The sequence below is a fragment of the Schistocerca americana genome, chromosome 6 (genome assembly GCF_021461395.2).
Source record: "Schistocerca americana isolate TAMUIC-IGC-003095 chromosome 6, iqSchAmer2.1, whole genome shotgun sequence".
NCBI classification, from domain to species: Eukaryota; Metazoa; Arthropoda; class Insecta; order Orthoptera; family Acrididae; genus Schistocerca; species Schistocerca americana.
Genome location: NC_060124.1, coordinates 277562331 through 277574950, shown reverse-complemented (window position 1 = coordinate 277574950; position 12620 = coordinate 277562331). Strand labels below are relative to the sequence as shown.

The window sequence follows — 12620 nt, the reverse complement described above, 5'->3', positions numbered from 1 at the left end:
GACGCCCAGCGAACTACGGTGCCATGTGCAAACGAAACGTGTTGCGTTCCTTGCTAGCATGCACCGATAAGTACTTTCCAAGGCGTTAGCTGCCTGCTGCAGTACAGAAGATAATTTGGTTGATATTAAAGTACTGACAGCTGCAAAGGACTGAGGTTTCACAATAGCTTCAACCCTTCCGCTGCCACTGGAATGTGTTTGTCCTACCATACATTAGCAGAGGACCAGTTGAAATTCACTACATGTTATTGCTAGGCATCACTGTCCCACTGGTTGAGGGAAGCCTGCTAATGATTTGCATAACAGTTAGAATTGCAACTTGCATCTGGAAGTTACACTGTCTTAAAGTTCCACTGTTACCCTTCCACTCCGCTACGCTCCAAATTGTCGCGTCGAATTAGTGCGCACCTGCAAATAGGCAACCGAATGAACAGATTTGCAAAGCGGGTTGCTATCAAGCTTTCCCCAACAATCAAAGGCACTGAACTGCGCGCGCGCACACACACACACACACTGAGGTGTGATCGTCACAAACAGTGCCCATATTGAGCGCCTGTAACGTCAGTTAAAAACTTGCAGAGATGCTTTGTCAACTGATCTGTGTCCGCGTCTAGTGGTTTTGGCGCTGTCATCTTCCGAAATCGTGACGGTACCAGGTCGTGATAATTAAAATGCAGATAGTCATGGACGCCGAGAGTGGGCCCTAATTATTGTACGGCAGTGACACTTCATAGAGATCCTAATGTGCTCATGTGGAACCGGTTTATTGTGGAAACAATTAGTTGCAGATTTCACCACCAGTTGCAAATCTGGCGCTGTACAGCATCTTCTCGAAGTCTTCATTTCTCATATTAAACAAATTGCACGACAGTCAATAGCAAAATCAACATTACGCCTTCCGCACTTGTGTGATCTTTTCTGCCTATGCCCATTCCTAATCGATTACACATGGAAACATTTCTAGACATCTTTCTTGAATTCACAGCGCCATATTTGAGCCTGGTGGCGAAAATAGAAACTATTTTTTTTTTCCAGAGTAAATGGTTTTCCGCATTAGAATAGCTACAAAGTTTCGCTGCCCTCATTGAACTTCCTCGTGCCGTTGAGCTTTAATTATAACCACTCGGTATTTAGAAGCCCCCCTTCCTTTTCCACAATGTTAAACCTGCCTGTGGAAAATACTTTTTTCATATTGTTACTTCTGACTCTGACAGTAATTAAAGTAACCACAAAACAACGTCTTTCATTCACCAAAAAGAATTGCAAGTGAAAGAGTTAGCGACTTTCTATTCCACGGAGAGCAGTTCGTTATGGCGGCTGCGTGCGACAAAGTAGCAGCTTTGGACCTGAAACATCTGATGCGAAATGATTTAAATCGAGCTACAGTTAAGTTCCTGCCACCCGGCTATGATACTGACAGTAGTAGCCTTACAACAGCCTCTTACGGAGTCCTGTTACCGCACTCGGCAGGCGCCAAGACGGGCGTTTGAGCCTCGACAGCGAGAGTGGCAGCAGATAAGACGCCGGGCGCCGGGCGCGGCTAGGCGATGCGTGCTGTGGGGCGCTTTGTTGTGCCTACCAGCAGCGAGGGCCAGACGGTCTCCCCGGGCCCAGGTAGGCGCCGCCATTGTTTCGCATGTTTTGTTTGCAGCGAAAACAATAGGGCGGGAGCGCGTTGCCGTGGATACGGCGGCTCGGTGCTGCCGAGGACGGCGTGCGGGTAGCCTGCTGGAAGGGGCCGCACAGAGAGAGGTACTCGGCGTATTATGGCGGCTGCCGGCTGTGGGATGAACAGCGCGCCGCAAAAATTAGATGGCGGGGTTGCCGGGGCGCCTCGTGTCTGCACCCTTCTCGCATTTCCATCGAGCGAGTGCCGGGAGGTCGGCTCTGCCGCTGAACTGTGTGCAACGCTGCACTTCTCCCCTGCCGTCGATACTGCACTCGAACTACATTTTTATTCGTATCTGGTTTACACACAGGTTAAAGTGTGCACAAAATAACATGGCGCAGACCTGCGCAGGCGTCGCGGTAGAGCAAGGAACAAGGAATTGGTCGGGGTTCATTTGTGAACGGCTAGAGCACTGTAAGAGGAGTGTACTTGGACAGCTAAAGCACGCGCACAAAGCCGTAACTCTTATAACTGGTAAAATGCAGCCAGCTAGTCTGAAAACGCTCACAGTAACGGGCTAAGTCAGAGCGGCCAGTTAATCGACAAATGCAGGATGTTCAAAAAAAAACGAAAAGATTCAGTCGTTTGTTACATACAAACTGTGAAAGATAGAATCACATACCGCATGCCACTGGATAGAAGAAGATTTAAAGTTTTAAGTTCTCTCTCTCTCTCTCTCTCTCTCTCTCTCTCTCTCTCTCTCTCTCTCACACACACACACACACACACACACACACTCAACTAGAGCACGAAGCGTTGCTCGAGAAACACCGAAACCGTGGTCCATTTCATTCCACACACGAATCAACAGGTAAACCATGTGATCAAAAGTATCCGGACACTTGGGGGAAAATGACTTAAAAGTTCGTGTTTGTTGGAATTCAATATGGTGTCGTCCCACCCTTAGCCTTCATGACAGCTTCCACTCTCATAGGCATACTTTCAAACAGGCGCTGGAAGGTTTCTTAAGGAATGGTAGCCCATTCTTCACGTACTGCTGCACTGAGGAGAGGTTTCGATGTCGGTCTGTGAGGGCTGGCACGAAGTCAGCGTTCCAAAACATTCCAAAGGTGTTGTATAGTATTCAGCTCAAGACTCCGTGCAGTGCAGTCCAGTCGAGTCCATTACAGGGATGTTACTGTCGTGTAACCTCTCCGCCACAGGCCGTGCATTATGAACAGGTGCTTGATCGTGTTGAAAGATGCAATCGCCATCCCCGAATTGCTCTTCAACAGTGGGAAGCAAGAAGGTGCTTAAAACATCAATGTAGGCCTGTGCTGTGATAGTGCCACGCAAATCAACAAAGGGCGCAAGCCCCCCTCCATGAAAAACACGACCACAACATAACACCTCCACCTCCGAATTTTACTGTTGACACTACACACGCTGGCAGATGACGTTCACCGGGCCTTCGTCATACCCACACCCTGCTATCGGATCCCCACATCGTTTAGCGTGATTCGTGAGTCCACACAACGTTTTTCCACTGTTTAATCGTCCAGTGTTAACGCTTCTTACACCAAGCGCGGCGTCGTTCGGCGTTCCCAGGCGTGATGTGTGGCTTATGAGCAGCCACTCGACCATGAAATCAAAGTTTTCTCACCTCCAGCCTAACTGTCATAGTACTTGCGTGGGTCCCGATGCAGTTTGTAATTCCTGTGTGATGTTCTGGACATATGTGTGCCTATTACACATTACGACCCTCTTCAACTGTCGGCGGTCTCTGTCAGTCACAGAGGAGCTCGGCCTGTACGCTTTTGTACTGTACTTGTCCCTTCACGTTTCGACTTCACTGTCATATCGAAAACAGTGGATCTAGGGATGTTTAGGAGTGTGGAAATCTCGCGTACAGAGGTATGACCACGTTCAAAGTCAGTGAATTCCGCAGAGCGCCTCATTCTGCTCTCTCACGATGTCTAATGACTACTGAGGTCGCTGATATGGAGAACCTGGCATAGGTGCAGCACAATGCACCTAATACGAAAAACGTATGTTTTTTTTGGGGGGGGGGGGGGTGTCCGGGTACTCTCGATCAGATAGTGTACCTGGTCATTGAATCGACAGGTTCAACAGATTTCTCAGCACTTGAAGAGTAGCTGCCGTAGGTGGGACAAAGACTCAGTTCCTTATGTAATGCCACAGAAGAAAAAAAATCGCGAGGTGTGAGGTCTGGTGGCGTGGGAGGCCCAAAACGTTGAACAAGATCTTGATGTCCACCTCTTCCAATTCAGCTTGGTGGTGCAGACGCCATGTTTCTACAGTCAATAGCGCAATCTGCCCAGTGACATGTGCAGTCTGTTTCTATCTTTGTATAGTTCGTAATAAACAATTGAAATCTCTTCTTTGTTTTTGAATCACCCTCACTTAGACAGCTGAAGCCTACACACAAAGGCGTAACTCTTCCAAATTGTAAGACACAGCCAGCGAGTTTGAATATTTTCGTATTGACAGGTTACGTTTGCAGCCATGTATTCGACAAACATAGACGTTCAAAGTCGACAGTTTGTCACTAGACCACCGAACAACAAGATATTCTTTAAAAAAGGATCAGCCAAAGCAAAAGAAGTACGACCACTCACTGCCAGAAGCAAGAAAAAAGGGGTAACAAATTTAGCTTAGTGCATAAGTTCGCTCACTACATTAATCATTATCATTTTCTAGAGGGCAGGCGTCGTCGCTGGAAAAATATTTGTTTCCTCTGCTGAACGTATCGAGTCAGCCTACTGTTTCAATTAAATTCCATCGTTCGCAAAATCTACAAAATTCATCCGGGCCTTCCTCTTACTTTCTCCCCCAAAACCTTTCCATCCAGTACGGTGGGCAACCGCTCGTTGTGACGTGTCGCGTGACCAATGAATTTTGTTTTCCTCGTGTCTCCGGTATTCTTAAATTCTCTTACCTCATCCACTTCCTTGTAGACCCACTCGTTAGACTTCTTCTCTCTCCAGCTTGTTTCCTTCAACCCTCTTCACATCCACATGGACATTGCTTTTAGAAAAATAAAGGACATGTCACCCGTAAATTGTGTGTCGGTCCCCTCACAACTTCCGCTCTCCTCCTTCCACGTCTCTCTGACTTAGTGAACCCTGGAGTAGTCCGCCTGGTCATCAGGGCGGATTGATAACCGAAAGGGCACGGGTTAAATTCCCGGCCGGGTCGCAGACTTTTCCTGCTCGGAAACAGGCTGTTGTATTGTCTTGATGTTCTAATCATCAAAATTGACATTCCACTACTGAGATGGCTGTATGGACACGTCCCGAAATCCAGTAAATTTAAAAAAAAAACTCTTGGGTAGTACCTGTAGCCATGTTTACCTCTACTCGTCTGCTCTGTTCATTGAGCGACTGGAAAAACTAGAGGTTCATGCAAACCTTGGAAGCACAGTTTTTAATGAGATTTTTGTTTCGTTCTTTGCCTCTTCCAACAAAAATTTAATGACATGGCATATAATCACAAATCGTAAAAGATTTTGGTCTTGTATTTACTATTGTTTCTGAAGTTGCATGTCTAGTGGGCTCCATTATGGTGTTCGCATCATCAGCGAAGATCTCTATTTTTGCTTGATCGCTGTCAGATGTAACATGTGCAGATATCAAGAGTAATTCCGGAATTGATCCCTGTGGAAGACGAGTAGTAATTTGCCCTTGTTGGGAAGAAGATTGTGAAAACAGCATGAGCATCTAACGTCATGCTACCAGTTAAATACGTAGTGAACCACTTACGCATTGGACCTTACATAATCAACACACTGGATGAAACAAATTATCAGGCATATGTCCTGTTATTTTTTCCCCGATTTTCTGCGATCAGATGGGTGTGGTTCAACCAGTATTTGACAGACGGCTGTGCCGTAAAACGTTGTGGTACAAATCAATGTTCCGTGTTAATAAGAGGGGGAAAAATGAGTAATATCGCCGGTACGGTAACTGCAGCCGGGCTGCCACGGTGGAAAAGTGGTATTGAATTATACGGCAAGCTGCAGGTGGTGGTCCCCTCCCGCCACTGATAACTCTGTGCGTGTGGCAAAAGGGCGGCTTATCTGGCAGCCACTAATAATGGAGCGGCGCTACTTACCGTGTTTATTGTTTGCCCCCGGCTCCTAAAAGCGCGCTCGTGAATAAACCCGCGCGCCGCCGCGTATTGTTCGGCGCAGCCAAGCTACACAGGTGGTGCCTGCGCCCTGAAAAAGGACCGCCCATTCTCTCTATTTCTTTAGACCCATTAAGCGCTTCCCCAGCAAGGGTCGTAGCCTCTACCCCCACCACTCTTTCTGGCCGCTTTCACATTTGCAAACATCGCTTTTCCGTTTGGATCGTTTTTTGGCGTATCGTCCCTATTTTCCGTACGCGGAACGTTTATCCCGGAGGCAATTTCACCCCGATGCTCGCTTCGATTGTGCAGCCACCAGCCTGAATTGAAATAACGGGGCACAATGAAACCGTCAGTTTCCAGACAGCAATTTCCCCAACTGTTTCACGAGAACTGAGTGAAGCGGCTGCAATTACAAAACGTTGGAGGATTTTCGCGCAACATGTGACGTATATGGCCGTAGACCTATACATTCTACACTGTTTACACAAAGGACGTATAAAACTGGATGCGATATTTATAAAAAAAAGTGAAAGAACATTTCAAATCGGCTCGTCATTCATATTCACCTGTGATGCAGAACTGGTGCTCGGGTTATTCGAGCTGAAATTAGGATTCAGAGGTTCTAGCAAAGGATCACTGTGTAGTTACTCCCATGGACCGTTGTCCCACTCACGTATGCGCTTTGTTTTAGAGTTTGCAACAAAACCTGTTGAGGTTATGTATCAGCGATACTGTCAGCCTCATCCCGCTAGACATTCGTGTGCCTCTGCTTGTGCGGCACACCACGTAAGCAGTACATATTTAGGCAATTTCCTACACCCATCTAAAACAGTCCAGGCAGATTTTTCTTCTGCGGCTCCCAAACGTAACGCACGTACGAGTAAAACGAGAAAATGATTTAAAATAGCCATTGTTCAAAGATGCAGGCATATATGACTTTACCGTCTCAAATTTATGTGAAGATACGGCAACAGGAATAGATTATATCATTAAATTTCCCTCCAGAAGGGGAAAATAAGCTGAAGGTGTTAACTGAAGTTTGTGTTGGGGAGGGATTGGACTCACGTAGTCCGCGCAGAGTGTTAGCTATAGTGCTGTGGTGATGTAACTGCTACAATTCCTGCCTAGTAAGCAAGGGTACCTGGGTTAAAGTCCCGGCTGTGGCACAAATTTCGTTTCTTCGGCTCCCATCATGTTGTAGGAATAGACCTGTCTATCTAAATATCATATGAATCCTAAATACGGAGTGGCAGTGTCATCGGGGGTGGGGAATGCCAAAATAACTTCACCAGCTTCATGTTTCTCTTCCACTACTTCTACTGTTCGTTTCCTCTTTGGGTGGAGCAAATACGCCTACATCTAGTGAATTGCAGTGTTTACTCAATGGTGTGCTGTCGTGAAGTAACTATAAATGTTTTCTGTAATGAGAGACCCCACATCCATTGTCTGGATATTGTAAGCGCAGTTGGCTATGGGGTGATTCGTTTGAGATGTCAGAAAAGTAAATTGCTAGATGCAAAAAAACTTCGTAAATTGTATGGTGTTCAACGGCTAGCTACACAGTATGTCTCCGAATTTTTATGTGAAAACTACTACGTCTCTTGAAATAAAAGAAAGGTTATTAACTTCCTACATGTTCATTCTTTGTCTACATATTTGTTTCCGAACATAGTCACCCTGGCGACTAACACATTTCGCCCATAGAGAGACCAGTTTGTAGATACTGTTACTGAAAAATGTTTGTTTGACGGAGCCAATACCTCACCTCTGCCTTGACCATTTCGGCATTACCAAAGTGAAGTCCTCGAAGATTTGGAAACAGATGAAAATCGGTTGGGGCAAAGTCTGGACTGTATGTAGGATGATCGATGACTGTGAATCCAAGGCGTCGGATTGTTGCAGATGTCGTAGCTCTCGTATGTGATGTGGCATTGCCATGCTGAAGGAGACGGTGCTCCATATGTGGAGGAACTCTCCGAATTCGAAACTCGATTACGGCGTGCTGTTTCTGACGCACAGGCATAGTTACTTTACACAGCGCTATGTTTGAGCTACAATTTGGAGCCGTGTAGCGGCAGACGGCTACAAATACGTAGACATGAAGAATAGAAGTAAAGCTGCGGTTAATTTCTAAAAGAGGAAACAAATACGTAAACTGGAACCACACAAAGAACGCTAACAAAGTAAATGCATGTAAAATTAAAAGATCAGTATGGGGACGGAAGTTGAATTTTTTCAACTTCCGTTGTGTAAAATTTTGGTTATCACGAAGGAAGCCATTTCCATCTGAATGAATCGTTTTGGTTGTAATTGATCTCGGATTTGTGAAAACCGCGGCAGAGTTGCATCACACTGGAAGTCAGTGTGTAGTGCGTTGTTTTACCAAATTTTTACATAGCACTCGAGAATAAAACGTCAAACATTTTCATTCATACCCATGCTAAAGTACGCTTCAAGATTTGTTTTCTGGTGACAATCGATTGAGAACGTTACTTACAGTAGCACTCTTTCATGTCTGTCAAAGAAAACGTAATACGACAGAGGAGTCAAACAAGTTACAAAGCGATAAAAAAAAATGGTGTTACTTCACGTATTGTGGAGATAGCCTGTGAACTGGAGTGGTGTTTTGCTGACACTCGCAGCCTTGACAGTGAGCGTCATATCAGAAACGATGCGTCACGCGTGTTCGGCCCGCGACCTGTTGCCTGAAACGCGCCTTGTTGTTTGTTGCAGCATGAACAACTCGGGGAACAACATGAGCGAGCAACCGGACCCGGACTTCATCAAGATGTTCGTGGGCCAGATCCCCCGCTCCATGGACGAGAACGACCTCCGGAAGATGTTCGAGGAGTTCGGACGCGTCCACCAGATCAATGTGCTCAGGGACAAGGTTACCGGACAAAGCAAAGGTAAGTCGGGCCCGCAAGCCTCACAGTAAAATACTCTAGCTGGCTAAAGTAGCAGTTGTCTGCTGCGAACTCTAATCAGCAACAGCCGACCGTCACTGGACGTGCCATGGGGCGTCTCATCTGTAACTTCATTTGCATTTGCACTTAACCGTCACGTATCATCTTCTAATGCGTGGTTGAGGATCCTTCGCAGGAGTTCATTACGTACCGGGTCATTAACGTTTGTTCAGTACCAGGCATGTTACGATGTACGCCCATTTCAGACTAAATTACAGCAGTGAAATAATACTGAAAGGCAAATTCAAGTTAGTTTTATCATTGATAAAGAGGAACGAAACGCTTCAAATCAAAGGAGAGAGGGGTCACTGTATAATCTAGAATGAAAGGTAAAATTCGGTTTATGTGTAAAAAGTTTTTTCTAATGTTAGATTCTCGGATAAAATACAGGGTGTTACAAAAACGTATGGCCAAACTTTCAGGAAACATTCCTCACACACAAATAAAGAAAAGATGTTATGTGGACATGTGTCCGCAAACGCTTAATTTCCATGTTAGAGCTCATTTTAGTTTCGTCAGTATGTACTGTACTTCCTCGATTCACCGCCAGTTGGCCCAATTGAAGGAAGGTAATGTTGACTTCGGTGCTTATGTTGACATGCGACTCATTGCTCTACAGTACTAGCATCAAGCACATCAGTACGTAGCATCAACAGGTTAGTGTTCATCACGAACGTGGTTTTGCAGTCAGTGCAACGTGTACAAATGCGGAGTTGGCAGATGCCCATTTGATGTATGGATTAGCACGGGGCAATAGCCGTGGCGCGGTACGTTTGTATCGACACAGATTTCCAGAACGAAGGTGTCCCAACAGGAAGACGTTCGAAGCAATTGATCGGCGTCTTAGGGAGCACGGAACATTCCAGCCAATGACTCGCGACTGGGGAAAACCTAGAACGACGAGGACACCTGCAATGGACGAGGCAATTCTTCGTGCAGTTGACGATAACCCTAATGTCGGCGTCAGAGAAGTTGCTGCTGTACAAGGTAACGTTGACCACGTCACTGTATGGAGAGTGATACGGGAGAACCAGTTGTTTCCGTACCATGTACAGCGTGTGCAGGCACTATCAGCAGCTGATTGGCCTCCACGAGTACACTTCTGCGAATGGTTCATCCGACAATGTGTCAATCCTCATTTCAATGCAAATGTTCTCTTTACGGATGAGGCTTCATTCCAACGTGATCAAATTGTAAATTTTCACAATCAACATGTGTGGGCTGACGATAATCCGCACGCAATTGTGCACTCACGTCAGCAACACAGATTTTCTGTGAACGTTTGGGCAGGCATTGTTGGTGATGTCTTGATTGGGCCCCATGTTCTTCCACCTACGCTCAATGTAGCACGTTACCATGATTTCATACTGGATACTCTACCTGTGCTGCTAGAACATGTGGCTTTACAAGTACGACACAACATGTGGTTCATGCACGATGGAGCTCCTGCACATTTCAGTCGAAGTGTTCGTACGCTTCCCAACAATAGATTCGGTGACCGATGGATTGGTAGAGGCGGACCAATTCCGTGGCCTCCACGCTCTCCTGACCTCAATCCTCTTGACTTTCATTTATGGGGGCATTTGAAAGCTCTTGTCTACGCAACCCCGGTACCAAATGTAGAGACTCTTCTTGCCCGTATTGTGGACGGCTGTGATACAATACGCCACTCTCCAGGGCTGCATCAGCGCATCAGGGATTCCATGCGACGGAGGGTGGAGGCATGTGTCCTCGCTAACGGAGGACATTTTGAACATTACCTGTAACGAAGTGTTTGAAGTCACACTGGTACGTTCTGTTGCTGTGTGTTTCCATTCCACGATTAATGTGATTTGAAGAGAAGTAATAAAATGAGCTCTAACATGGAAAGTAAGCGTTTCCGGACACATGTCCACGTAACATATTTTCTTTCTTTGTGTGTGAGGAATGTTCCCTGAAACTTTGGCCGTACCTTTTTGTAACACCCTGTATACAGACAACACCGTCTGTTATGTCACTTCTAACACTGGAATCTTACGAATGATGTATGAGAGCTAAAGACCTAGCTGCTGCGAGCCTAGACGCATACACATGGCGAACCAGAACCCCGCCGACAAAGTTTCCGAGGTGGTACTGTGGACCAAAACAAGAAAAGTCTAGTGAACATGGGCTCCAAAACGAACAGTTTCAGAACTTCTATAGTCAAAGACACATTTTGTCCATACTACCACCTCTGAAAGTTTTTCGATCGGCAAATCATCAGAGCGGAAGAGAGCTACAGTCATTGTACGGCTCGGCTACACGCACCGGTTTCATGAAGGTACGCTCGCCCTCCGCCTTCCTTTGCACGAGCGGAGATGACGCAGTCAACATGGGGGTAGAATACCTCATGGTTGGCTTCACTAGAGCATGGACGTGTCTTCTGAATTCCTGATGTTAGACACCCGTACGTGTGAGATTTTTGTCAGTTTAAAAAGGAGGCTGTAAGCTTTTATTGGATAATCTTAGGAAATAATGCCGGCTCGGCATGTTGCTAACTAGCTAATACAAGCTTTCTTGAACCCTCTCCCTGCTCAACATTTGTAATTCTTGTGTGTTCATCAGCCGAAAGGTACAGTCAGGAGTGCCCCAGGGAAAAGCGACAGGACCGGTCTTATTGTCTGTATATAGCAGATACATGATATGACGGACGGGGTGAGCAACAATTCACGGCTGTTGGCTGATGACGCTGTGTTGTAATGGAAGGTGTCGTCGTTCAGTGACTGTAGTAGGATACAAGATGACGTGGACACAATTTCTAGTTAGAGTGACGAATGGCAGCTTGCTCTAAATGTAGGAAAATGTAAGTTTACGTGATTTTTGTTCTTTCCTACTCATTCTTCTGAAGTTCGAATACAGCATTAGTAGAGCGCTGCTTGACACTGTCACGCTGATATTCCGGGTGATCAAAAAGTCAGTATAAATTTGAAAACCGAATAAATCACAGAATAATGTAGATAGAGGGGTACAAATTGATACACATGCTTGGAATTACATGGGGTTTTATTAGAACCAAAAAACATAAACGTTCAAAAAATGCCCAACAGATGGCGCGTCACCTGATTAGAAAAGCAATAATTAGCATAACAAAGTAAGACAAAGCAAAAATGTTCTTTACAGGAAATGCTCAATATATCCACCATCATTCCTCAACGATAGCTGTAGTCGAGGCATAATGTTGTGAACAGCACTGTAAAGCATGTCCGGAGTTACTGTGAGGTATTGGCGTCGGATGTTGTCTTTCAGTATAGCTAGAGATGTCGGTCGATCACGATACACTTGAGACTTCAGGTAACCCCAAAGCCAATAATCGCACGGACTGAGGTCTGGGGACCTGGGAGGCCAAGCATGACGAAAGTGGCAGCTGAGCACACGATCATCACCAAACGACGCGCGCAAGAGATCTTTCACGCGTCTAGCAATATTCTTTTTTTTTTTTTTTTTTTTTTTTTTTTTTTTTTTTTTTTTTTTTTTTTTTTTTTTTTTGTTCTAATAAAACCCCAGCCATTCCAAGCATGTGTGTTAATTTTTGCCTCTCTATCTACATTATTCCGTGGTTTATTAAGATTTTAAATTTATACTGACTTTTTGATCACCCGGTAAATAAGGCATAGCGCTGCAGAACGATATGAAATGGTATTAACACACTAAGCTCATACTAGGGAAGGCGAACGCTCAACTTCGTTTGATTAGGAGAATTTTGGGGGACTGTAGCTCATCTATAAAGGAGACTGCGTAGAGAATGCTAGTGCGACCTATTTTTGAGTAGTGTTTGTTTTTGGGATACCCAGGCACACGCCAGAGCGGGTTAAAAGAAGGCATCCAAGCAATTCAGAGACGTTCTGCTAGGTTTGTTATCGGTTAGATCGATCATC

General features: G+C 45.5%; 1 protein-coding gene across 22 annotated transcripts in view; it reads left to right on the top strand.

The window, feature by feature from the left end:
- Positions 1–12620, top strand: part of LOC124619503 (CUGBP Elav-like family member 2) — a 1137606-nt gene that overhangs the window by 540883 nt on the left and 584103 nt on the right. For all 22 annotated transcript variants that reach the window (XM_047145926.1, XM_047145937.1, XM_047145924.1 and 19 more), the window contains exon 2: positions 8495–8670. In XM_047145926.1, the coding sequence (XP_047001882.1) occupies positions 8496–8670 (175 nt within the window). In that variant the 5' untranslated portion in view covers position 8495. The remainder of the gene's footprint in view (positions 1–8494; positions 8671–12620) is intronic.